At 44.4% G+C, this 26,773-nt stretch overlaps 1 protein-coding gene across 1 annotated transcript; it reads left to right on the top strand.

Moving 5' to 3' along the window:
• The first annotated feature begins 2,262 nt into the window (after window positions 1–2,262).
• Window positions 2,263–2,806, top strand: LOC123146408 (protein MATERNALLY EXPRESSED GENE 1-like). Its single transcript, XM_044566063.1, has 2 exons — window positions 2,263–2,348; window positions 2,507–2,806. Exons 1-2 carry the CDS (start codon window positions 2,273–2,275, stop codon window positions 2,719–2,721), a joined length of 291 nt encoding a protein of 96 aa, XP_044421998.1. The 5' UTR covers window positions 2,263–2,272; the 3' UTR covers window positions 2,722–2,806.
• The last annotated feature ends 23,967 nt before the right edge of the window (window positions 2,807–26,773 follow it).

Raw genomic sequence — 26,773 nt, 5'->3', positions numbered from 1 at the left:
ATGGGCTCGCCGACAGGGGGTTGCGTCCTCCACGCGGTTCCGGCGACGGGCTTGTCCTCCATCGCGTGCCTCCTACGTCTACCTGCCAGCATCGCCCTGCTCCCGGGCCTCCTGCCCATGACCGCAACGCACGGAGCTGTGTAAGGATGGTAATTTTTGGTTCATGGGTATGGGTACCGGCGGATACCGTACCTGCATGGGCAGGGTATGACCACAATTTTATACCGATGGGCAATACCCATACTCTACCCGAGTTATGGGTATGTCACATGTATAACCTTGTATCTATGGATATACCCATACCCTACCTGTTTACACTGACACGTGTACCTTACCCGTGAAGTGTGTCGTGAGATTCTGAACCTATGTTAAAGTTGTTACCAATCGTCAATTTGAATTGAGATAATTGTTATGTACTCATCTATCTGTTACTGAGTTAAGATATTTTTTTAATCAAATGTGATATTGATGAATGTGAAATTGTGAATAACTTGTGTACTATTTGATCTACCCGTTGGGTATCCAATGGGTATGGGTACCCGCCGGGTATGGGTACGGGTAAAGTTTCATACCCATGGGTACCGGTATGGGTAGAATTTTGTATCCATTGACTACGCGGGTATGGGTATGGTATTGCTCTACCCGCCTCATACCCTACCCATTGCCATCCTTAGAGCTGTGACGGTGGCCCATCGCTCCTCTCCTTGGCAACCCCTCTCCTTACCCATCGGATCCACAAGGAAGGCGCTTGGCGGTGACCGGATCATGCGGGCGGAAATAACCACCAATCATCAGAGCGCAAACCCTGGTGGCGAGGATAAGTGCAGGGTGGCGTTGTTTCAGATGATGTCGGCATGGCAGGCGATAGGGAGGACTATCGAGAGGCGGATCGACAAATGACTACGTATACATTCCCTTTAAACATTGGAGATTTGACAAGATAAGAAAAGACATGTAGATATTTTTTGTATTAGGAAAATTGTGATTGTGATTCAATTGTACAGATAATCATAGAAAATAACTGACGTAGTGCACCAGATTAACGACATGGCATTGAGGACTATTTGATTTTATTTTGGAAGGTTATTAAGAAAGATCTTTGGTTTGCTTTTTAGGAAGGTGATCTCACATGTATGGGCGATTTTTAAATTCTGAATTACCTAATATTGTTGTACCATTATTTATGAGTAGAGACTTTAGGAGTAGAGATAAACAAAGTGTGCTGACAAATATGACAATACATCTTCTTTACTTCATGAAATTTGTTGGTGTACTTAACCATATATGTGCGTTTTTTACATGCATTAATATATTATATGGAATAATAAAATCGTTCTTATTTTCTCTAGTAGTATCACGTTGTTCTATGACCACGTGATATTTCAAAATCGCGACATTTAGTGGCATAGATTACGTTAATTAGGAAGACTTAGTTTTTTTACTCGAACGCTCTCAATAAGGTACGAATATATCGGAAATTTACTTTGGCTCCTAGGTGTATATGCACCCGTTTTCTAAATATACATTTTAATTTTTAAAAAAAAATTGAGAAAAAAATCCCGCGTGTAAATCCGGACATTATATGTGCTTGCACCAAGTTTTGATGAAAAAGGACATTTTTGTGGCTTGTGTAAAATGACAATTTTTTATGCTTGATTACAGCTATTCACGAGGCATTTTTTAATCTTTTTAACATGCACAAAAAATGTCCTAGGAATTTATATCATTAGTTCGTACTTCACATTTCTGGTGTTTCCAGTTTTTCCTAACATACAAAATATTAGCTGCGTCCGTAATACTCAAGTCCTCCCAACATATAGCGTTTTATTCTCACTAGTCAATGTGTTCAATTCACGTTAATTTGGAAGTATATTAAGTGCATGCGGATATTAAGTAGGATATCATTTGCGTGTTATTATGTGATTAGCATTATATTTATCATTAAATTAACTGCACGCTAAACATGTTGAGCGCTCGACATTAAAGTAGTCTAGGTCGTTGGATTAACATGATTTGATGGCCGAGATTAATTGGATCTGCCCCTTTAGGTCTTTTTATATTGATATAGATATAGATATAGATAGATATAAACTACTACTATTTTTGGAACGATATGGATAACCATATCTTCATCTGATCAATATATTCCAAACAATAAACATGTTAGATCTAGAGTCCTTCTCGTCTCCATCTATATATATGAACCATATGCATGTATTAGATTCTTGATCTGAAGATATATATTCTACCATCGACCATCTGTATTGCATACATGGCCACGTACATGAAGCCCGTCCACGGCCCAGTCCTCCTGCTTCTTCTCGTATGCCTTGCTATCCATTCACAATGTAAGTGGGAGATATGTGGCCAGATTATTGATAACCCTGTGTTTGTTGGTGGTACATAAGACTAAGAGTCCAATCTTGAATCTCTAGCGGAGCGATCTTGTCTACTTTTCTTGTTTATACCTACGAATTATGAGTGTGCTTATTATAATTTCATATAGGTGGAAGCACGGAAGACATGGACAACGTGAGGATAAGCCTGCCGCACGGATTATGTGCGTACAAACCTTGCAAAGATGGCTACTGCAACTGTTGTTACCTGACGGAGGACTGCTATCTGACAATGGATGACTGCAAAAAGAAATGCAGTGGTCCTCATTCGCGCATCACGGCTGGGGTGCCTACCCCCTCCATTTCCGCCCGCCCATCAGATTGAAATATTTTTATTTGCGACAGCATCTGTTGATGTAGAATTTGTAATAGAAACTTATTTCTTAATTTCTACAATAATTATTACCTTTTCTGCATTGTGTATCCCTAAGAGGGAGGCGGACAAATTAAACGAAAAACCGATTTGCCGAATTGGAAGTACCTGAACCTAACCCGGATAGACCAAAACAAAAAAAATCTGATCCCCAATCCGGTCATCAATCCTAAAGAACTAAAATTAGTTCGGGGATCGGTTTTCCAACCTCGGTTAAACCAAAAAGCAAAAAAAAAAAAAAGACATAATCCTACCCTATTCCCGATCCTACCCCCAATGGCCCAGTCGGCCCAGCCGCACCCTCTCACCTCCCTTGCTTAATCCCCTGCGGCCTACTCTACAAGTTCCCCACCATATTTGAACCACCATGTCCAGTCAGCAAGCCACGTCAGCAAAGGATTCAAAATTTTCAGAAAAAATTGGAAAATATCTGTCAAACTAAAAAAATCCAGAAAATAAAAAATTCTCTAAAATAAAAAACTTAATGTTTCCGGAAATTTTGAAAATTAAAAAAAATCGAAAAATATGTAATATAAAAAAGTATAAACCCAATGAAATAAAGGAAACCAAAAAAATAATTTTATAATATTCTGCTACATTTTTGGACAAATTTTGTCAAAATAAATAAATTTCCTAGAAAGTATAAAAATAGGGTAGAATCAAGAAATTTTTGAAAATTCTGGGAAAGTTCTAAAAAATCCATTTTACTTATTTATTTTAGTTTACAGATTTTTTGTTTTACAAAATTATTTAAAGAAATACAACTTACTTACTTACTTAATTTTTTTTCTTGAAATTTTGAATTAATTGCTGACGTGGCTTGCTGCCTAGATGGTCAACGGATCAGAACCAAGGTATTGGAGGGGAGGGTTGAATCCTGGCCGGTTTTAAGAGTTTGAGGTTGATTCTTAGATGGTATTACAATTGAAGGTTGTAGATTAGACTAGGGCAAAAGTTAAGGGTTAAAATATGCACTTCTCTCATGACGCGGATTTGGTGAACATGGGTGCGCACGCACCCTTTATGAATAGTAAATTCAAAAAAATGCTAGAAAAAATTAAAAAAATCTGAATTTATTTTTGGAATATACGTAGTCAACCGGTATACTCTCCTATGAAGTTTCACGAAGAAATCACATCCGTGATAATCTGGGCAAAAATGACAAAATCGAAGCTAATCGAACCTATATATGTAAAAACACTGTTTAATGAATAGTATGGTCGCATTTGTATTTTCTTCAGTAAGAATATTATGGGTGTCAATACATCATGAAACTTCACACGTGAGTAGAATGATCAACTAAGTTTCATACCATGAAATTTCAGATTTTTTTATTTTTTCTAGTATTTTTTATGAATTTACTATTCACGTGGGTGCGCGCGCACCCTTGTTCACCTTTGTATTTTCGCTTCTCTCATTATATAATTAATGTACTTGCATGCCAATTCCTCAATTCATGGGTGAAACTACAGAAAAATGCAATACGAATGCTTCTTCGACAAGGGGGCTGACATTATTGCGCAAACGACTAGTGATATTTTTGGGCGACGGCATTGTTGTAATCCTGTTTGGAGGAGAGTGGCGACGTAGTGGAGTAGTGCTGAAGACATATACCCATGCCTTTCTGCTATAGTGTGGTTGATGTTGTAGGTCTATGTTGTCCTATACATTCAGATTAGAACTCTCCCTCTGTGAAGAAATATAAAAGCGTTTAAAACACTAGCTAATCGCTGGAGTAGTTTCTAGCTCTGGTTGCCTTGTAGCTTCGCACTAGTCTTCGCTTTAAATTGCTGTGGCAGTACTGCCATAGGTTCATCTTTCTCAGCCGCACATTTTATAGGTGTGTGTGTACTGCAATACTCTCAACTACTGAACTGCACCGTTGAGAACACTTGGCACTAATCTTTTAAGATGAACCGTCATCAACAATATCAACTGTTTCCGCAGCTTTTAAGCTCGCGCCTGATGCTGCAGACTCCTCAGATCCATGCGATGAACTGAAGCAATTTGCTGATTCCAAGTTAACTTATGAACACACTATTTTGAACTCCATTACACTGGAAACCAATTTGACCGGGTTCTCGCACACAATGTTTACTTACAATTTTAATTACAATGTTTCCATATTCTCGCATACTTAATCTTAACTTGGTATCTGCGTGATCTTTACAAATCACTTCACTCAGCCTTACATACAAAAGAATTTAACAAGAACAGGAGCAAACGGTGAACAATGAAGACTTGAATAACAATAATGAAGGTGGTGAGTGTGCCATCTTCAGTGTACCACTTCACACACACGGGTTGGACAAGGACGGTGGATAGCCAAAGTACCAGAGAGCATGCTCACCATGGAAGAATTGCCTCTTGCTCCTACAAACCTTGGCGAGTTGAGAAGTCCTGACCTCGAGCGAGAAATAATCTACTTCCCAACCGGTCCTCCAATACGGCTCCGAGGAGCCTTGATCGATGTCGAACTGATCTTCTGTAGTGGCTCCTAGGAATAAGAATCCCTCGGCCGCGCCTGCGGCGAAATAGTCGTACCCGTCGGGCAACGGTATAACATTCTCCAGCCGCCATTCCTTGAAATATTCACTGTTCGTTTGCTGGCGGGTGTGATAGAGTTGAAACGAGCCATTACGGGTGTGATCACCGACGAGAGAAAACATCTCAATGGTTCCATCTCTATCCATTATGATGCCAGGTCGACTTCCGGTCCGGCCTGGGCGATGTGTTCTCCGTATGGTGTTGCCGACGAGAGCTTCACCAGCGAGAATGTCAACCTCGAGATCGTTGTCTGCCTGGCCAAGCAGACGTCTGAGCTTTACATGGTAGCCAGTGCCGCCGTTAACAGTGGAAAACTCCATCGTTCCCGTGTCCAGCAGAATCAACGTGTCCGGCAATGCCGATGCCGATGCCGAGTAGAAGCAACTGCGTCCCGAGAAAGGCAGGCATTCCCAGCCATGGCCTTGACGGTGAACCCCCAAAGAGCTCCAGCTGGTAGATGCGGCCATACACCATTCTCGGGTGGCGGAAGAGAAGACGAACGCAACAAGCTTGGTTTCGTAGTGTGCAAAGCATATCACCTTGAACGAGGTCCCATCCTCGTCGTCCTCACCGACGGGAGCCAGCATGTGCCGGAGTTCAGGAGGGCGCTTCTCCTGGTCCTCGAGCATCATGTCATCGGGAATGGACGGGAGCAAGACGTAGCGCCTCGACAAAGGATCGCACACCGCGAAGCTTTTGAAGGTCTCCCCGAGCGGCCTGCTGTCGAGGAGGACGCGGCCGTCGCGGAGGTCGCGGGGGAACCAGGGGCTGCCGTTGGTGGGCACGGGGACGAAGGAGTAGGTGAAGTCAGCCCCGTCGACGAGCGCGCGGGCGAACCGGACCGACGGGTGGGGCGCCTGGGCGGGGCGGAAGCCACCTTTGGCGGCGAACCCGAGGAGCGGCGGCGGGTGGCGCTTGCGGAAGCGGCGGAGGAAGGAGCGGTCGGTGATGACGCGGCGGAAACGGGGGCAGGCGGTCGAGGCGCGGGCGAGCGCGGCCGGGGCGGGCAGGCGGAGGAAAATCTCCTCCAGCACGTCGTCGACGAGGTGCGGCAGCGACGAGGACATGGCCGCCGAAGACGAAGCCCGCTCGGGCGACTGCCCCGCGTCCTCCTCGCACACAGGGCGACACCACTCGTCGTCGTCGGGATCGTGGCAAACGAGCTGCCCCCCGTCGCAGTCGATCCGGCGCTGCGGCAAACAAGATAGCAGACGCCGGAACCAGCAGCCCGCCATGGCCGCGATTGCCACGGTAGACTTTTGGAATGGTGATCGTTTGGTCGCACGTCGCAGTCGAGGCACTTTCGCTGGACGATAGAAGACTACTTCTGTGAATTTTGAATTTGCTAACCACATGTCCCAGGTGGTGATAGAAGACTACTTCTGGAGAAGTAATCTTTTGGAGTGGTCAAATGATGCGGTTTGCTAACTTTATTTTTCGCAGGCCGTTGACCTCTAGGCTCTAGCAAGGAAAGCGGATCATGGTACTCCACCACAAAACATCTGTGTATATCCCGGAGTCTAACAAGACATGGAAACACTAAAGAGCATCTCCAACGGAATATGTTGGATAGGAGTCCAGTGATCTTGTCCTATTGTTCCTGCCGGTTGTGGCAATGAGTTTTATTTATCGTTTTGCTCCGTTTGTGAGCTGTATCGAATCTAAGACTTTATGTTGCTTTGAACTTTTTAATAATATGGCCGCATGCATTTTTCGGATATAGAGGCCGGGGGTGAACCTCCTTTTCCAAAAGAAAAATAATCTCCAACAAAAAAGTGCCAACAAGAACATGTGATGTATATTTGGTGATGTAAAAGTAGTGCTCCAATAGATGATGTAGAACTTGCAACGAGTAGATCATTTAAATCAAACCAAATTCATTTGAAACGAACAACAAATTTGCATCACTTAACCTAAGTGGAGGGTCACAAAACTCCCGATATTCACCTCCTGAACTATTTCTCTCTGGAAATAATTTCAAAGCATTTTCAATAAAGAGCAAAACAATAGAACTCTGTCCAGAAATTCTGGACATGCCAAATAAAACTCAAACTTTCCCAACAGAAAGGAAATTAAATAACAAAAAGAATGCAAAAAGAATCAATTGATTTGGACTTCTGGTTTAGGAGATATTCAAGCTCAAAGTTGGGCCAACAGAAGCATTTTAATTGACTTAAACTAAAAAACATAAAATCCCAGAATGTGCCACGTTGAAGGCGTATTTTCGGAATACGCCTTCGCCAGCATACCTCTTCAGGAGGTAAGTGAGTCACTGACGGGTGGGGTCCAACCATTAGGTTTTTCTTTTAAAACACGTCCGAGGCACGATGGATCTCCAACGAGGGCTCACCGGCGAGAAGAGGGAGAGGGAGCTCAAGCGGATTGGCCCACAGGAACGGAGGCTCTCTGGCGAGTCTTTTTGTACCCATGTCATCTCCCGAGGTGGCCGGGCGGCGACGCTTTCTTCCTCACGGGTGGTGGTGGTATTCGGGTGAGCACGAGATTCGGTGAGGAGGGCTAATAGTGTGACGCCCGGATAATTAAGCTACAGTGAACCTCTGCTAACGATGCCACGTCACCTCGATTATAGTTGCTAATCTCGAGTTAGTTCGAAACCGATTCAAATTCAAATTCAAAATCAGGCAAACATAAAAGTTTTCAAATATTAAAACTAAAATGAGCGGAGTAAACCAAATACTACATAGGTAATTGTGGTGAAGAAGCAACATTTTTATAAAGTGTTTAAATGCTCTAATATAAATAAAATAGTAGCAAACATAATTATTTAAATGCCTTTACTAATTAATAAAATATCAAACTAAAATATTTGGGGACTAGACTTCTAGTGGCAGTGCAGCTTATTGCATAGTATTCATGTGTTAAGGCTCCACTTTTTACAAAATTCATTTGGATCAAGTTTTAAATGGAAAACAACAGCTAATTAAAATAAAACAGAAAAGGAAAGGTAAATAAAAAAAAGCAAGAAAAGAAAAAAGAACCCCCCCCTCGCGCGCTGGGCCAAGTGGCCCAGCTGGCCTCAGCCGCCTGAACGGGCCGCCCCACCTTCCTCCCTTAACCCCCTCACCCCACAAACCCTAACCCCCACGACCCCACTTTCCCCTGATCCCCCCTCTCTCGCTCAGTTCCCTTCCCCCCGATCTAGATCGGGGGCAACGACCCCGCCGCCTCACCCCTACGCACCGTCACCGGCTGGCGCCGCCCGTCTCCGCCGGCGCCTCCTCGTAGCCTCCCCACACCGCCTCCTCTACCCTCCTCCCCGACCGGCCTCCTGGCGCCTCTACTTCCTACCAGCGCCGCCCCGCCCATGCCGCCGCCCGACGCCGCAGGACACCTCCGCCACCCGAGGACCGCTCCGCCGCCTCGACCACGCCTCCTCGCCGGACTACCTCCCCGGCGTCGCGTCGTCCTCGTCCCCCACCTCAATCCCCGCTGCCATTGCCCTACACTACCCGGTCAGGGCCACGCCCTCTCCTCTCTCCCCTGTCCCCATACGCACGGCCCGCGCTACCGCTTGCCTCCCCGCACCGCCCCGCCTTTGCTCCACGCCTCTGCCTCCCTCCCCATGCGCCACCTACTGTCACTGCTGCCGCCGCATGACGAGCGCGCCCGCGCGTCACACCCCCTGCTCCTGACTGCGCCAACACGCGCAGAAGGGCTCGCCCGGTGCCGCTTGGCCCCAGGCCGCGCCCCGCCGGCACCCCCGCGGTGCCCCACCTCGGCGCCCGGGTCTGCCCCGTCGGGCGCCCGTAACCGCCCGCACGCTCACGGGGCTCCGCCCGAGCAACCGCGCCCGTTAGCCCACTAAGCCCCTATGGGCCAATGACAAGGGGGTCCCAGCCCCCTGAATGTTTTAAAAAAAGATAGATATTTTTTTTATTAATAATTAAATTAATTAATTAATTAATTAACTAATTAATCCCGCTTAGTTAAACTAATAAACTTAATTAACTTAAATATCTAATTAAACTAACTAATCTATTAGTTAGGGCAATGTGTCAATGACAGATGGGACCCACACGTCAGCCTGATCCAGTCAACACCTCTGTTGACTGATGACGTCATGCTGATGCAGTAATGCCATTTTCGGATTAAATTAATAATAATAATTTATAAATTGATTTAAATCTTTAAAAATGAATATAAAATAATCCGTAACTCGGATGGAAAAACTTTGTACATGAAAGTTGCTCAGAACGACAAGACGAATCCGAATACTTAGCCCGTTCGTCCACCACACATCCCTAGCATAGCGAACATGCAACTTTCCCCCTCCGGTTCATCTGTTCGAAAACGCGAAACGCCGGGGATACTTTCCCGGATGTTTCCCCCCTTCGTCGGTATCACCTACTACCGCGTTAGGGCACACCTAGCACCGCGTATTGCCATGTTACGCTTTGTGATGCTTTGATTGCTTTGTTATTTATTGTGTTCCCCCTCCGTTACTTCTTTCCGGTAGACCCCGAGACTGCCGGTGACCCCAGTTCGACTACGGAGTTGACGACCCTTCCTTGCCAAAGCAACCAGGCAAGCCCCCCCCCCCTTGATCACCAGATATCGCCTATTCTTCTCTATACTGCTTGCATTAGAGTAGTGTAGCATGTTACTGCTTCCCGTTAATCCTATCATGATGCATAGCCTGTCATTGTTGCTACAGTTGTTACCCTTACCTGCTATCCTACTGCTTAGTATAGGATGCTAGTGTTCCATCAGTGGCCCTACACTCTTGTCCGTCTGCCATGCTATACTACTGGGCCGTGATCACTTCGGGAGGTGATCACGGGTATATACTATATACTTTATATACATGACACATGTGGTGACTAAAGTCGGGTCGGCTCGTTGAGTACCCGCAAGTGATTCTGATGAGGGGGCTGAAAGGACAGGTGGCTCCATCCCGGTAGAGGTGGGCCTGGGTTCTTGACGGCCCCCGACTGTTGCTTTGTGACGGAGCGACAGGGCAGGTTGAGACCACCTAGGAGAGAGGTGGGCCTGGCCCTGGTCGGCGTTCGTGGATACTTAACACGCTTAACGAGATCTTGGTATTTGATCTGAGTCTGGCCATTTGGTCTATACGCACTAACCAACTACGCGGGAACAGTTATGGGCACTCGACGTCGTGGTATCAGCCGAAGCTCTTCTTGACGTCAGCGACGGAGCGGCGCGCGCCGGATTGGACTGGAACGCCTGCTAGGCTAGGTCTGCTTCCGGCCGCCCTCGCAACGTGCAGGTGTGCAATGGGCGATGGGCCCAGACCCCAGCGCGCATAGGATTTAGACCGGCGTGCTGACCTCTCTGTTGAGCCTAGGTGGGGTTGCGACGTGTTGATCTTCCGAGGCCGGGCATGACCCAGGAAAGTGTGTCCGGCCAAATGGGATCGAGCGTGTTGGGTTATGTGGTGCACCCCTGCAGGGAAGTTTATCTATTCGAATAGCCGTGTCCCTCGGTAAAAGGACGACCCGGAGTTGTACCTTGACCTTATGACAACTAGAACTGGATACTTAATAAAACACACCCTTCCAAGTGCCAGATACAACCCGGTGATCGCTCTCTAACAGGGCGACGAGGAGGGGATCGCCGGGTAGGATTATGCTATGCGATGCTACTTGGTGAACTTACCATCTACTCTCTTCTACATGCTGCAAGATGGAGGTGGCCAGAAGCGTAGTCTTCGACAGGATTAGCTATCCCCCTCTTATTCTGGCATTCTGCAGTTCAGTCCACCGATATGGCCCTTTACACATATACCCATGCATATGTAGTGTAGCTCCTTGCTTGCGAGTACTTTGGATGAGTACTCACGGTTGCTTTTCTCCCTCTTTTCCCCTTTCTATACCTGGTTGTCGCAACCAGATGCTGGAGTCCAGGAGCTAGAGATCCCGAGGATGATTCTACATGGAGTTCGGCTTCGAGGAGTAGTTAGGAGGTCCCAGGCAGGAGGCCTTGCCTTTTCGATCGTTGCTACTTTTGTGCTAGCCTTCTTAAGGAAAACTTGTTTAACTTATGTCTGTACTCAGATATTGTTGCTTCCGCTGACTCGTCTATGATCGAGCAATTGTATTCGAGCCCTCGAGGCCCCTGGCTTGTATTATGATGCTTCTATGACTTATTTATGTTTTAGAGTTGTGTTGTGATATCTTCCCGTGAGTCCCTGATCTTGATCGTACACATTTGCGTGCATGATTAGTGTACGGTCAAATCGGGGGCGTCACAAGTTGGTATCAGAGCCAACTGCCTGTAGGAATCCCCCTTTCCAACTCCTTGGCCGAAGTCGAGTCTAGACATTGCAAAAACTTTTACTAACATGGTTGTGTGTCTTACGGGCCCACGTCGCCATTGGGTGGTATTAGGATCTTTTACTCCTTGTCTATACTCTGGGACTCTGATCTCTCTTCTATTCGGGTTAAGTGAATTTTGCTAAATCTAACATTAGGATCTCGTTATCACTTTCACCCGGAGAGCCCCTTATTACTGATGATCGTCTGCTGCACGTGAAGACCCTGAAGATACTCTCCGCTGATAACCCGAGAACTTGTGTTCATCGCTTTTGCAATTCCCTTTCATCGATAAACTCCTATGGATAACCACGTATACTCGCCATTCATACAATGTTTCCCAGTTGATCTTGTTATTACAAGATACCCCGAAATTATCTCTGTTGTTCCGAGAATCCTTTGAGCTTACTGCCTTGCTGTTCTTTGTCACCTGAATACCCCTACGGATAATTCTCGCACTTACCGAGTATCCGCTCATCCCCAGTTGATTCAAGTATTTCACAAAAGTGTTCAAAATACCATTCGATCTTCCGAAAATCCTCAAGAGCCTTTTTGCTCTTGAAATTCTTGCTTACTTGCATTATGATTAATCTTAAGTCTCGTAATCTTATTGGCATCTCTTGTCATTATCATTTTGAGTCCGTTGATTCAATTTGTTGCGAATGCTCGCAATCCTCAATCAGATCCTAGAATTCATCCTTCCGGCTTAGACGTCATTTGAAACGTGAGCTGGTTCTCGCCAATCAAATTGTCGTCGATTGTGCCCCTATGTCTATTAAACTTATCCATCCTTGATCAGAGCGTCTGTTTCTGATCCTTCGCTTTGTAAATCATAATTCCTTTGCAATTGAGCTCTAAGTTACTTAGCTGTTTCTATAATCCAAGGTCTTTGCATTGATTCTTCCTCAGGTTGTGTGCCGATCCTCACCTCAGATCCTTTATGGACCATCAGAACCTTGTTGGATTTTATCCGACAACGTCCTTCATATTCAATCACTTTGGAAGTTCTTTCCCTGATACATAATGCCTTTGGTCAATCTATTCCTTGATTTGGCCAACCATGCTCTGCTTTCGAGCTGGTGATATTTACTATTGAAGCTTGTGGTATATGTTTCCACGATGCCCCGATGGGTTGAACCTATGCCTTCCATAATATGTGTGAACTCGAAAGATTTCATGAGTCATACTCTTCTGGTATTTTGCCAGATAAAATTTTCAACACTGCAACTTCATCAAACGCGGAATGAAAGGTTATGCATTGAAGAAGTGGGAGTCGACCTTGAACTTTGCGTTCATGCCCATGGACACGATGTAGCTCTTATCATTAAAGCTTCTCTTAAATTAATTATTCCCTTGGTATAAGTTCATCCTATATCTGGGATCTGGCCTTTTGCAATCGTGGTTCCGACCATGTTCTCCTTTAAATACCATTTCTCGTACAAGTTGAGCACTTGTCTTCTGCAGAGCAATACCCCAGTCCAACCTCTACTTTGGTTTGTCGTCGAGTATTACCCCCTGGTATCTCGAAATTATCACGGAACTGCATAACTTATTATGAGTTCTCCATCAAGTGCTACATTCTCATTGATTCCAATTTTTCACGGGCTTCGAGTTTTTAAACACTCAAAACCACCGGTAACTGAATCGAGTCCGCACTGCAATTAAACAACTCTTAGTATTCTTCTTTACTTATGAGTTTGTACCCGATCACGTCATTCCTAGCCTGATTGGCTACATCATTATCGTGCTGAATTTTAACTGTGCTACCTGGACCTTCCCAGCGCACAAATTTCGACAGTGAGCTAATCTTGCGTCAATCTTCCTCATCATATCACTTCTCCTTGAACAGCAAACTTGATTTCGAGTTTGTGTCCTAACCGTGGTTCCAATAACCTTTCGCTTTCATCATTCCTTTGACTTGATGTCATCGTCGATCAATTACATCTTCTTGAAAACCTCTCGACAAATTTGTCGTGATCATTGTCAACAATTTGACTTCTTCCAAGTTGTGTGTTGAAATTCAGGATGAGAAATACCATCCTTGCCCCTCGATGAATTGTGTTATCATCGACAACATTCTTGCCTCCCCCAACACAAACTTGTTCATATTTTGTGTTGTATCTTGATTTCCCTGCTATCCAACTTATGTTATGTTGTACCGTGGAGTATTACCATCTTTGACGTCAAGAATGTCGTGAGCATTACTCCACCTCTTAAGGATTCTTGGTACAGTGATACTTCTCACCATCACCATTCTTTCTTGGTCCCCGTGTTGTTTCTAAACGAAATACCGACAAATGGTCTGTGATGTGTAAATTCTAAACTTCTAGCAACCCTATTGCTTTGAAGTTATTTGGCCATAGTTTCATTCTACGTCCATGGCTTAATGAATCATCATTCGAACATTGATCGTGCTACCTAGCCCATATTTCGGGTGCACATTGCAACCAATGTTTAACTATGTATGTTTTCCTCGAGCATACATCATTAAGTCATTCGATCTAGTTAGTGTTATCTCCTTGTTCACATAGTTGTGGAAATCCATCTTTTGGAAATCTCAATGGATTGTCGCTGAGTCAATTAGCCACCTCCTCATCCTCTCCTTGGTTTAATGATGAACACATGATTCAGAACTTGCTTCCATAGTTCATTTCCCGAGGATCTTACATTGGCATCTCGTCAATTTGTGTTGCACCTTTTCTTCTTAGGCATCCCGAGTCTAAGGTATCCTGGCACTAATCAGATCTGAATCTCGGTCAGATATGATGGTTGGGGCATATTTCCACGAGTTATAACATTGGTCTTTATATGACCCGGTAGGGTGATGTCATGCCTAGCACAACTGGCCGGAGGACCTATTGGTATAGTTCTTCCTTTCAGCAAGGTTATCCTTCCTTCCATGAGGAAATTGTAAGACTTATTCTATAAGTTGTTCCTGATGGATCCTTTGTGTTTCCAAAGTCCGATCTTTACCCAATGACCATGTCAATGCTATCTCGAAGCATGTCTGTGGTACTCCGATTTTCAATAAGAACATTCAAAGCCCAATGCTAATTCTTTCTTGCTCAATTATCCAAACACCGTTGTATGGGTAATGTCATGAAAATTTCTCTCCCCCTACCTAGAGGGTTTTCTACATTATATCCTGTCACGGATATCATGCCCCGCTTGTCCTTGGGAAGGATATACCCTTGAAATATGTGTTTAAACACATTTTCCTTTCCATTGTTCTGTTTACTCTGATAATCATATTTTCCTTTCCATTGTTTTGTTTAACCTTTCTTGTAATCTGACTTAGCTGAGCAGAGGTAAATCCCTGCTTAGTTGAGCACCTCGTTGACCATGTTACTTTTGTTGATGGCATTTCGGTAGCCACCGATGGATGAGAACTTTGCCTATGGGTCCGCCTCGTTTCAACGAGCAGGAAAATGGTTCTCTTTGTCCCTCGCCCTTGGTACCAACGTTGTTGCCAACATAACTGACAGGCTACCCTCTGACATGTCTTGCTATCATGACCGTGCAAGATGTCACTGCTCCTATAAAAAAACCCACATGGTGGGCCCATAACCTACAGTTCCACAGGATCGAAACCTGACTCTCTTGTACCCCCCTGTTCCCAAGGTTATTCCTCACGCTTGGCTTCGTATGTAATTCACGTGCCACCTTTAGTGAGATCATCAATTTTGGTATCAGACACAATACTTATTCCCGTTGCTCAGAACCCTTCAGGCATTGAACGATTGCCTGCCCGCTCGAAACTTCCCCACGATACCTCCTTACTTTGCTCTCGATATTGTCTTAAATTTCTATTCGAGAGTTACTTTCCGCCACCTTCCCCGATGTTATCAACCAGATAGTCAACCGTTCAGAGGTCTGTTATTCCGAAGTTACCCCTTGTCCTTCGTAAGTATGATGGAGTTCCCGAAGAAAGGATGCCAGCTTCATCATGATGACATGAAGCAGGAAAATGAAGACATCAACGTAATGGATCAACCGCTTCGAGAAGAGCAACCAAGATCGAGAACGCTCGTTAGAATTTCGTGACCAAATCCCTTTCGCGTCACTTCCCCTCTTAAATTTTGGGACGAGATTTCTTGTAGTGGAGGAGAATTGTGACGCCCGGATAATTAAGCTACAGTGAACCTCTGCTAATGATGCCACGTCACCTCGATTATAGTTGCTAATCTCGAGTTAGTTCGAAACCTATTCAAATTCAAATTCAAAATCAGGCAAACAATAAAAGTTTTTAAATATTAAAACTAAAATGAGCGGAGTAAACCAAATACTGCATAGGTAATTGTGGTGAAGAAGCAACATTTTTATAAAGTGTTTAAATGCTCTAATATAAATAAAATAGTAGCAAACATAATTATTTAAATGCCTTTACTAATTAATAAAATATCAAACTAAAATATTTGGGGACTAGACTTCTACTGGCAGGGCAGCTTATTGCATAGTATTTATGTGTTAAGGCTCCACTTTTTACAAAATTCATTTGGATCAAGTTTTAAATGGAAAAAAACAGCTAATTAAAATAAAACAGAAAAGGAAAGGTAAATAAAAAAAGCAAGAAAAGAAAACAGAACCCCCCCCCCCCGCTGGGCTAAGTGGCCCAGCTGGCCTCAGCCGCCTGAACGGGCCGGCCCACCTTCCTCCCTTAACCCCCTCACCCCACAAACCCTAACCCCCACGACCCCACTTTCCCCTGATCCCCCCTCTCTCGCTCGGTTCCCTTCCCCCCCGATCTGGATCAGGGGCAACGACCCCGCCGCCTAACCCCTACGCACCTTCGCCGGCTGGCGCCACCCGTCTCCGCCGGCGCCTCCTCGTCGCCTCCCCACACCGCCTCCTCTTCCCTCCTCTCCGACCGGCCTCCTGGCGCCTCTGCTTCCTACCAGCGCCGCCCCGCCCATGCCGCCGCCCCGACGCCGCAGGACACCTCCGCCACCCGAGGACCGCTCCGCCGCCTCGACCACGCCTCCTCGCCGGACTACCTCCCCAGCGTCGCGTCGTCCTCGTCCCCCACCTCAAGCCCCGCTGCCATTGCCCTACACTACCCGGTTAGGGCCACACCCTCTCCTCTCTCCCTTGTCCCCATACGCACGCCCCGCGCTACCGCTTGCCTCCCCGCACCGCCCCGCCTTTGCTCCGCGCCTCTGCCTCCCTCCCCATGCGCCACCTCCTGTCGCTGCTGCCGCCGCATGACGAGCGCGCCCGCGCGTCACACCCCCTGCTCCTGACTGCGCCAACACGCGCAGAAGGGCTCGCCCGGTGCCGCTTGGCCCCAGGCCGCGCCCCGCCGGCACCCCCGCGGTGCCCCACCGTCGGCGCCCGGGTCTGCCCCGTCGGGCGCCCGTAACCGCCCGCACGCTCACGGGGCTCCGCCCGAGCAACCGCGCCCGTTAGCCCGCTAAGCCCCTATGGGCCAATGACAAGGGTGTCCCAGCCCCCTGAATGTTTAAAAAAAAGATAGATAAAAATATTAATAATTAACTAACTAATTAATTAACTTAATTAATCCCGCTTAGTTAAACTAATTAAAGTTAATTAACCTAAATATCTAATTAAACTAACTAATCTATTAGTTAGGGCAATGTGTCAATGACAGATGGGACCCACACGTTAGCCTGATCCAGTCAACACCTCTGTTGACTGATGACGTCATGCTGATGCAGTAATGCCATTTTCGGATTAAATTAATAATAATAATTTATAAATTGATTTAAATCTTTAAAAATGAATATAAAATAATCCGTAACTCGGATGGAAAAACTTTGTACATGAAAGTTGCTCAGAACGACGAGACGAATCCGAATACGTAGCCCGTTCGTCGACCACACATCCCTAGCATAGCGAACATGCAACTTTCCCCCTCCGGTTCATCTGTTCGAAAACGCAAAACGCCGGGGATACTTTCCCGGATGTTTCCCCCCTTCGTCGGTATCACCTACTACCGCGTTAGGGCACACCTAGCACCGCGTATTGCCATGTTACGCTTTGTGATGCTTTGATTGCTTTGTTATTTATTGTGTTCCCCCTCCGTTACTTCTTTCCGGTAGACCCCGAGACTGCCGGTGACCCCAGTTCGACTACGGAGTTGACGACCCTTCCTTGCCAAAGCAACCAGGCAAGCCCCCCCTTGATCACCAGATATCGCCTATTCTTCTCTATACTGCTTGCATTAGAGTAGTGTAGCATGTTACTGCTTTCCATTAATCCTATCATGATGCATAGCCTGTCATTGTTGCTACAGTTGTTACCCTTACCTGCTATCCTACTGCTTAGTATAGGATGCCAGTGTTCCATCAGTGGCCCTACACTCTTGTTCGTCTGCCATGCTATACTACTGGGCCGTGATCACTGCGGGAGGTGATCACGGGAATATACTTTATACTTTATACATGACACATGTGGTGACTAAAGTCGGGTCGGCTCGTTGAGTACCCGCAAGTGATACTGATGAGGGGGCTAAAAGGACAGGTGGCTCCATCCCGGTAGAGGTGGGCCTGGGTTCCTGACGGCCCCCGACTGTTGCTTTGTGACGGAGCGACAGGGCAGGTTGAGACCACCTAGGAGAGACGTGGGCTTGGCCCTGGTCGGCGTTCGCGGATACTTAACACGCTTAACGAGATCTTGGTATTTGATCTGAGTCTGGCCATTTGGTCTATACGCACTAACCAGCTACGCGGGAACAGTTATGGGCACTCGACGTCGTGGTATCAGCCGAAGCTCTTTTTGACGTCAGCGACGGAGCGGCGCGCGCCGGATTGGACTGGAACGCCTGCTAGGCTAGGTCTGCTTCCGGCCGCCCTCGCAACGTGCAGGTGTGCAATGGGCGATGGGCCCAGACCCCAGCGCGCATAGGATTTAGACTGGCGTGCTGACCTCTCTGTTGAGCCTAGGTGGGGCTGCGACGTGTTGATCTTCCGAGGCCGGGCATGACCCAGGAAAGTGTGTCCGGCCAAATGGGATCAAGCGTGTTGGGTTATGTGGTGCACCCCTGCAGGGAAGTTTATCTATTCGAATAGCCGTGTCCCTTGGTAAAAGGACGACCCGGAGTTGTACCTTGACCTTATGACAACTAGAACTGGATACTTAATAAAACACACCCTTCCAAGTGCCAGATACAACCCGGTGATCGCTCTCTAACAGGGCAACGAGGAGGGGATCGCCGGGTAGGATTATGCTATGCGATGGTACTTGGTGAACTTACCATCTACTCTCTTCTACATGCTGCAAGATGGAGGTGGCCAGAAGCGTAGTCTTCGACAGGATTAGCTATCCCCCTCTTATTCTGGCATTCTGTAGTTCAGTCCACCGATATGGTCCTTTACACATATACCCATGCATATGTAGTGTAGCTCCTTGCTTGCGAGTACTTTGGATGAGTACTCACGGTTTCTTTTCTCCCTCTTTTCCCCTTTCTATACCTGGTTGTCGCAACCAGATGCTGGAGTCCAGGAGCTAGAGATCCCGAGGATGATTCTACATGGAGTTCGGCTTCGAGTAGTAGTTAGGAGGTCCCAGGCAGGAGGCCTTGCCTTTTCGATCGTTGCTACTTTTGTGCTAGCCTTCTTAAGGCAAACTTGTTTAACTTATGTCTGTACTCAGATATTGTTGCTTCCGCTGACTCGTCTATGATCGAGCAATTGTATTCGAGCCCTCGAGGCCCCTGGCTTGTATTATGATGCTTCTATGACTTATTTATGTTTTAGAGTTGTGTTGTGATATCTTCCCGTGAGTCCCTGATCTTGATCGTACACGTTTGCGTGCATGATTAGTGTACGGTCAAATCGGGGGCGTCACAAATAGGGCTGGCTAGAGGGCTGGGAGGTCATTGGAGTGAGGAGAGGCTAGTGGTGGTGGTGGTGGTTGGGCTCGAGGAGCCGTGGGTGGAGCTACCCGAGGAGGGGGCAGAATGGCGGAGCTCCGGTCGATTGGTCGGCTAGGAGCCACAATAGTGGAGCTCGGTGAGCTTGTTGCGTTCAGAGAGAGGAGTGGAGGAGGTGTGAATCGAATTGAGGGCTTGGGGCTCCCTTTATAGGCCGGAAGGGCTGGCGGGTGATATACATTGTCAAGCAAGAATATATCATTTTTTGGGGCTAACCTATTAACTTAGTGCCTAGTGCCAGTTGCTGTTTTTTTTGCTTATTTTTGGTTTTGCAGAATACAAGTACCAAACGAAGTCCAAATGCCAAGTAACTTTTTGGTGATTTTTTTTCTAGACATAAGAGACCATGGAAGCTTCGGGAGGGGACGAGAAGATGGAGAAATGGCCCACGAGGCACCAGGGCGCGCCCAGGGGGTAGGGCGCGCCCTGGTGGCTTGTGGGGCCCATGTTGCTCCGTTTGACTAACTCCGCCTTTATAAATTCTCTAAAATCATGAAACCAAAAGAGAACTCCACGAAATATTTTTTCCGCGGCCACAAGTTCCTATTCTCGAGAGATCCTGATGACCCACAAGTATATGGGATCTATCGTAGTCCTTTCGATAAGTAAGAGTGTCGAACCCAACGAGGAGCAGAAGGAAATGACAAACGGTTTTCAGTTAGGTATTCACTGCAAGCACTTAAATTATTGGTAACAGATAGTTTTGTGATAAGGTAATTTGTAACGGGTAACAAGTAATAAAAGTAAATAAGGTGCATCAAGATGGCCCAATCCTTTTTGTAGCAAAGGACAAGCCTGGACGAACTCTTATATAAAGGAAAGCGCTCCCGAGGACACATGGGAATTATCGTCAAGCTAGTTTTCATCATGCTCATATGATTCACATTCGTTAGTTTGATAATTTGATATGTGGGTGGACCGGTGCTTGGGTACTGCCCTTCCTTGGACAAGCATCCCACTTATGATTAACCCCTATTGCAAGCATCCGCAACTACAAAAGAAGTATTAAGGTGAACCTAACCATAGCATGAAACATATGGATCCAAATCAGCCCCTTACGAAGCAACACATAAACTAGGGTTTAAGCTTCTGTCACTCTAGCAACCCATCATCTACTTATTACTTCCCAATGCCTTCCTCTAGGCCCAAATAATGGTGAAGTGTCATGTAGTCGACGTTCACATAACACCACTAGAGGAAAGACAACATACATCTCATCAAAATATCGAATGAATACCAAATTCACATGACTACTTATAGCAAGACTTCTCCCATGTCCTCAGGAACAAACGTAACCACTCACAAATCATATTCATGTTCATAATCAGAGGGGTATTAATATGCATAAAGGATCTGAACATATGATCTTCCACCAAATAAACCAACTAGCATCAACTACAAGGAGTAATCAACACTACTAGCAACCCACAAGTACCAATCTGAGGTTTTGGGACAAAGATTGGATACAAGAGATGAACTAGGGTTTGAGAGGAGATGGTGCTGGTGAAGATGTTGATGGAGATTGACCCCCTCCCGATGAGAGGATCGATGGTGATGATTTCCCCCAGCCGGAGGGATGTTTCCCCGGCAGAACAGCTCCGCCGGAGCCCTAGATTGGTTTCGCCAGGTTCCGCCTCGTGGCAGCAGTGTTTCGTCCCGAAAGCTTCCTTCTGATTTTCCAGGGCGAAAGACTTCATATAGCAAAAGATGGGCACCGGAGGCTTGCCAGGGGGCCCACGAGGCAGTGGCCCTCGTGGATGGTGGGTGGCCCCCTCTGGTTCTTTCTTCGCCCAATATTTTTTATATATTCCAAAACGTGCCTCCGTGAAGTTTCATGACTTTTGGAGTTGTGCAGAATAGGTCTCTAATATTTGCTCCTTTTCCAGCCCAGAATTCCAGCTGACGGCATTCTCCCTCTTCGTGTAAACCTTGTAAAATAAGAGAGAAAAGGCATAAGTATTGTGACATAATGTGTAATAACATCCCATAATGCAATAAATATCGATATAAAAGCATGATGCAAAATGGACTTTGCTTGTCCTCAAGTGGAAGCCGATAACGAAAAATATGTCCACATGTTTAGAGATAGAGGTGTCGATAAAATAAAATACGGACATGAGGGCATCATGATCATTCTTATAACAGCAACATATATATATATATATTGTCATATTATTTCTTATGCTAAAGTAACAATCTATTCACAATGTCAAGTATGAATCAGAAACTTCATTGAGAACTAATAAACTATGATCTCGGTCATTGAAGCAATTGTAATTAATCATAACATCAGAAAGAGTCAATATAAAAGCTTTTCAGCAAGTCCACATACTCAACTATCATTTAGTCTTTCATAATTGCTAACACTCACACAATACTTATGGGTATGGAGTTTTAATCAGACACAGAGAAAGATAGGGGCTTATAGTGTTGCCTCCCAACCTTTTACCTCAAGGGTAATGTCAACAATAATAGTTTATGATAACCTACATCCAATTGGATATATATATATATATCAGGATCTTTCCAACACAATGTGCTTGCCAAAGGATAAAATGTAAAAAGGAAAGGTGAAGATCATGGCGACTCTTGCATAAGCTATAAGACAAAAATAAAAGATAGGCCCTTCGCAGAGGGAAGCAGAGGTTGTCCTGTGCTTTTATGGTTGGATGCACGAAATCTTAATGCAAAAGAACGTCACTTTATATTGCCACTTGTGATATGGACCTTTATTATGCAGTCCGTTGCTTTATTGCTTCCACATCACAAGATCGTATAAAGCTTATTTTCTCCACACTAATAAATGAAACATATTTAGAGAGCAATTTTTATTGCATGCAACAATGAAAACTTACTTGAAGGATCTTACTCAATCCATAGGTAGATATGGTGGACTCTCATGGCAAAACCGGTTTTAAGGGTATTTGGAAGCACAAGTAGTATCTCTACTTGGTGCAAAGAATTTGGCTAGCATGAGGGGGAAAGGCAAGCTCAACATGTTGGATGATCCATGACAATATACTTTATTTCACATATAAGAAAACATAACCCATTACGTTGTCTTCCTTGTCCAACATCAACTTTTTAGCATGTCATATTTTAATGAGTGCTCACAATCATAAAAGATGTCCAAGATAGTGTATTTATATGTGAGAACCTCTCTTTCTTTATCACTTCCTATTAATTGCAACGATTACCAAAACTATGTTTGTCAACTCTCAACAACTTTTCTTCATCATACTCTTTTATATGTGAACTCGTTACTTTCCATAAGATCAATATGATCTCTTTAATTCTTTTCATTCTTTCTCTTCCCTTTTATTTTTATTCCCTCAAGATCATAGCAAGATAATCAAGCCCTTGACTCAAAACTAATCTTTATTATAGATAGCTCACGGACTCGATTACATAGAAGGATCATAAAGAAAAACTCAAAACTAGATCATACTAAAACTTTATTCTACTAGATCAAGATATTACCAAAAGGATCGAACTAAGAAAAATGGTAAAGATAGGAGTGGGACGGAGATACGATACCGGGGCACCTCCCCCAAGCTTGGCAGTTGCCAAGGGGAGTGCCAACAGCCATGTATTTATGTCTCTTTCTTCGGAGGTGGTGATGTGATATTCTTGGCGATGATGCCCCTCAGGATACGATTCTCTTCCTCGAGCTTATTGGCTTGTTGCTTGAGGTCCATTATTTCCTTACGGAGTTTACCCATGACGGCTAAAGCTCCTTTCACCCATGGATGTTGCAGAGCTGTTGGAGAACAAGTAACACTCTTTTTCATATTTTCATAATCAAGAAATCTAGCATTGGAGGGGATGACCGAGTTTGGAATAGCTGAGCTCTGTAGTTCCCTCATCGTGGATCCGGCCCGGAAACGGGAAGTAAATTCTTGATCCTCCTCCTTGGCATCTATCCTTTTCAAGTCGGCCTCCATCTCTTGCTCTGTTGATGGACCAAAGTGGTCAGCATCACTGTTTGCTCCTGGTCCCGGTGTCGGATGAGACACCCGGTTCTCCTCGACTGTCTCTTGAGAAGACATCTTGCTCTAATCTGCTGCAGAAACAGCTCGAAACAAAAACAGAGGATATTTGCGTGGTGCGGTAGTCAAAACCTTCGGGAGATTATATAATGAATTTTTACCGACCAAAAGAAGTATCGTGCAAGAAAACGGAGTCCGGAGGGCACACGAGGTGCCCACGAGGCAGGGGGACGCGCCCTCCACCCTCGTGGATGCCTCGTGTCCCTTTTGGACTACTTCTTATTTTCCTATTTTCTTAAATATTCCAAAACAGAGAAAAATTGCTATTAGAACTGTTTTGGAGTCGGTTTACTTACCGTACCACATACCTATTCCTTTTCGGAGTCTAAAACGTTCTGGAAAGTGTCCCTTATGTATTCCTCCGGGGTTACGGTTTCAATAACATTGGTTACATCATTTATTGGATTACCTGAGATATAATGTTTTATTCTTTGACCGTTCACCACCTTTGGATTAGTGCCTTCAAAATTGTTGATTTTTATGGCACCGGAACGATAGACCTTCCCATTTAGAGAGAAGTTTTCCTGCAAAAAATCTTAAACGAGAGTTGTATAGCAAAACATAATCACCTACATTAAACTCATGGTTTTGTATCTTTTTTTCATGCCATCTTTTAACTTTTTCTTTAAATAGCTTGGCATTCTCATAGGCTTGGGTTCTCCATTCATCAAGCGAGCTAATGTCAAATAGCCTCTTCTCACCGGCAAGTTTGAAATCATAATTGAGCTCTTCAATGCCCCAATATGCCTTATGTTCTAGTTCGAGAGGTAAGTGACATGCTTTTCCATAAACCATTTTATACGGAGACATACCCATAGGATTTTTATATGCAGTTCTATAGGCCCATAATGCATCGTCAAGTTTTTTGGACCAATTCTTTCTAGATCTATTAACAGTCTTTTGCAAAATTAATTTAATCTCCCTATTACTTAGTTCTACTTGACCACTAGATTGTGGATGATATGGAGATGCAATTCTATGATTAACATCATACTTAGCGAGCATTTTACGAAAGGCACCATGAATAAAATGTGAACCACCATCAGTCATTAAGTATCTAGGGACTCCAAACCTCGGGAAAATAACTTCTTTAAGCATCTTAATAGAGGTGTTATGATCAGCACTACTAGTTGAAATAGCTTGTACCCACTTAGTAACGTAATCAACAACAACTAAAATATGTGTATACCCATTAGAGGAAGGAAACGGTCCCATATAATCAAAGCCCCAAACATCAAATGGTTCAATAACAAGTGAATAATTCATAGGCATTTCTTGATGTCTACTAATATTACCAATTCTTTGACATTCATCACAAGACAAGACAAACTTACGGGCATATTTAAAGAGAGTAGGCCAATAAAAACCAGTTTGCAATACCTTGTGCGCAGTTCTATCTCCAGCATGGTGTCCTCCATAGGCCTTGGAGTGACACTTGCGTAGGATCTGTTCCTGTTCATGCTCAGGTACACAACGTCTAATAACACCATCTACTCCTTCTTTATAAAGGTGTGGGTCATCCCAAAAGTAATGTCTTAAATCATAGAAAAACTTTTTCTTTTGCTGGTATGTGAAACTAGGAGGTATAAATTTAGCAACAATGTAATTAGCATAGTCAGCATACCATGGAGCAGTACGAGAAGCATTTATGACAGCTAATTTTCACCAGAGAAGCTATCATCAATAGGTAGTGGGTCATCAAGAACATTCTCTAACCTAGAGAAGTTATCTGCAACGGGGTTCTCAGCTCCCTTTCTATCTATAATATGCAAATCAAATTCTTGTACTATGAGAACCCATCTAATAAGTCTAGGTTTAGCATCTTTCTTTTCCATAAGATATTTAATAGCAGCATGATCAGTGTGAACAGTTACTTTAGAATCAACAATATAAGGTCTGAACTTATCACAAGCAAATACAACCGCTAAAAATTCTTTTTTAGTAGTAGCATAATTTCTCTGGGCACTGTCTAGAGTTTTACTAGCATATTGAATAATATTAAATTTCTTATCAACTCTTTGTCCTAGAACATCACCTACAGCATAATCACTAGCATCACACATAATTTCAAAGGGTAAATTCCAATCAGGTGGCTGAACAATAGGTGCAGAAATCAAGGCTTTCTTAAGTATTTCAAATGCTTCTACACAATCATCATCAAAGACAAAAGGAACATCTTTTTGTAAGAGATTAGTCAGAGGCCTACAAATTTTTGAGAATCTTTAATGAACCTCCTATAAAAACCGGCATGACCAAGGAAACTTCTTATACCTTTAATGTCCTTAGGACACAACATCTTTTTAATAGCATCAACTTTAGCTTTATCAACTTCAATACCTCTTTCAGAAAGTTTATGCCCCAAGAAAATACCTTCATTAACCATAAAGTGGCACTTCTCCCAATTCAAGACAATATTAGTTTCTTCACATCTCTGCAAAACTCGATCAAGGTTGCTTAAGCAATCATCAAAAGAAGTTCCATACACGGAGAAATCATCCATGAAAACCTCAACAATCTTTTCACAAAAGTCAGAGAATATAGCAGTCATGCATCTTTGAAAGGTAGCAGGTGCATTGCATAAACCAAAAGGCATACGTCTATAAGCAAAGGTACAGAAAGGGCAAGTAAAAGTGGTCTTTTCTTCATCCTCTTTTGACACAGGTATTTGAGAGAAACCAGAATAACCGTCTAGAAAGCAAAAATGTGTATGTTTGGATAATCTTTCTAGAATTTGATCAATAAAAGGTAAAGGGTAATGATCCTTTTTAGTAGCTTTATTTAGTTTGCGGAAGTTAATTACCATTCTATAACCTGTAAAAATTCTTTGTGGGATCAATTCATCTTTATCATTAGGCACAACAGTAATACCTCCCTTCTTAGGGACACAATGGACAAGACTTACCCACTGACTATCAGCAACGGGATAAATTATACCTGCCTCCAGAAGCTTTAGTATTTATTTTCTTACCACTTCTTTCATCTTAGGATTTAACCGTCGTTGGTGATCAACAACCGGTTTAGCGTCTTTCTCCAATTTTATTTTGTGCGGGCATATAGTGGGACTAATGCCCTTAAGATCATCCAGAGTGTATCCAATAGCAGCACGGTGCTTCTTCAGAGTTTTCAATAATTTCTCTTCTTCCTTCTCTGAAAGGTTAGCACTAATAATAACAGGATATATCTTCTTTTCATCAAGATAAGAATATTTAAGAGTATCAGGTAAT

This window comes from Triticum aestivum, chromosome 6D (genome assembly GCF_018294505.1).
Source record: "Triticum aestivum cultivar Chinese Spring chromosome 6D, IWGSC CS RefSeq v2.1, whole genome shotgun sequence".
Lineage (NCBI taxonomy): Eukaryota > Viridiplantae > Streptophyta > Magnoliopsida > Poales > Poaceae > Triticum > Triticum aestivum.
This window is presented reverse-complemented; position numbering and strand designations above follow the sequence as displayed.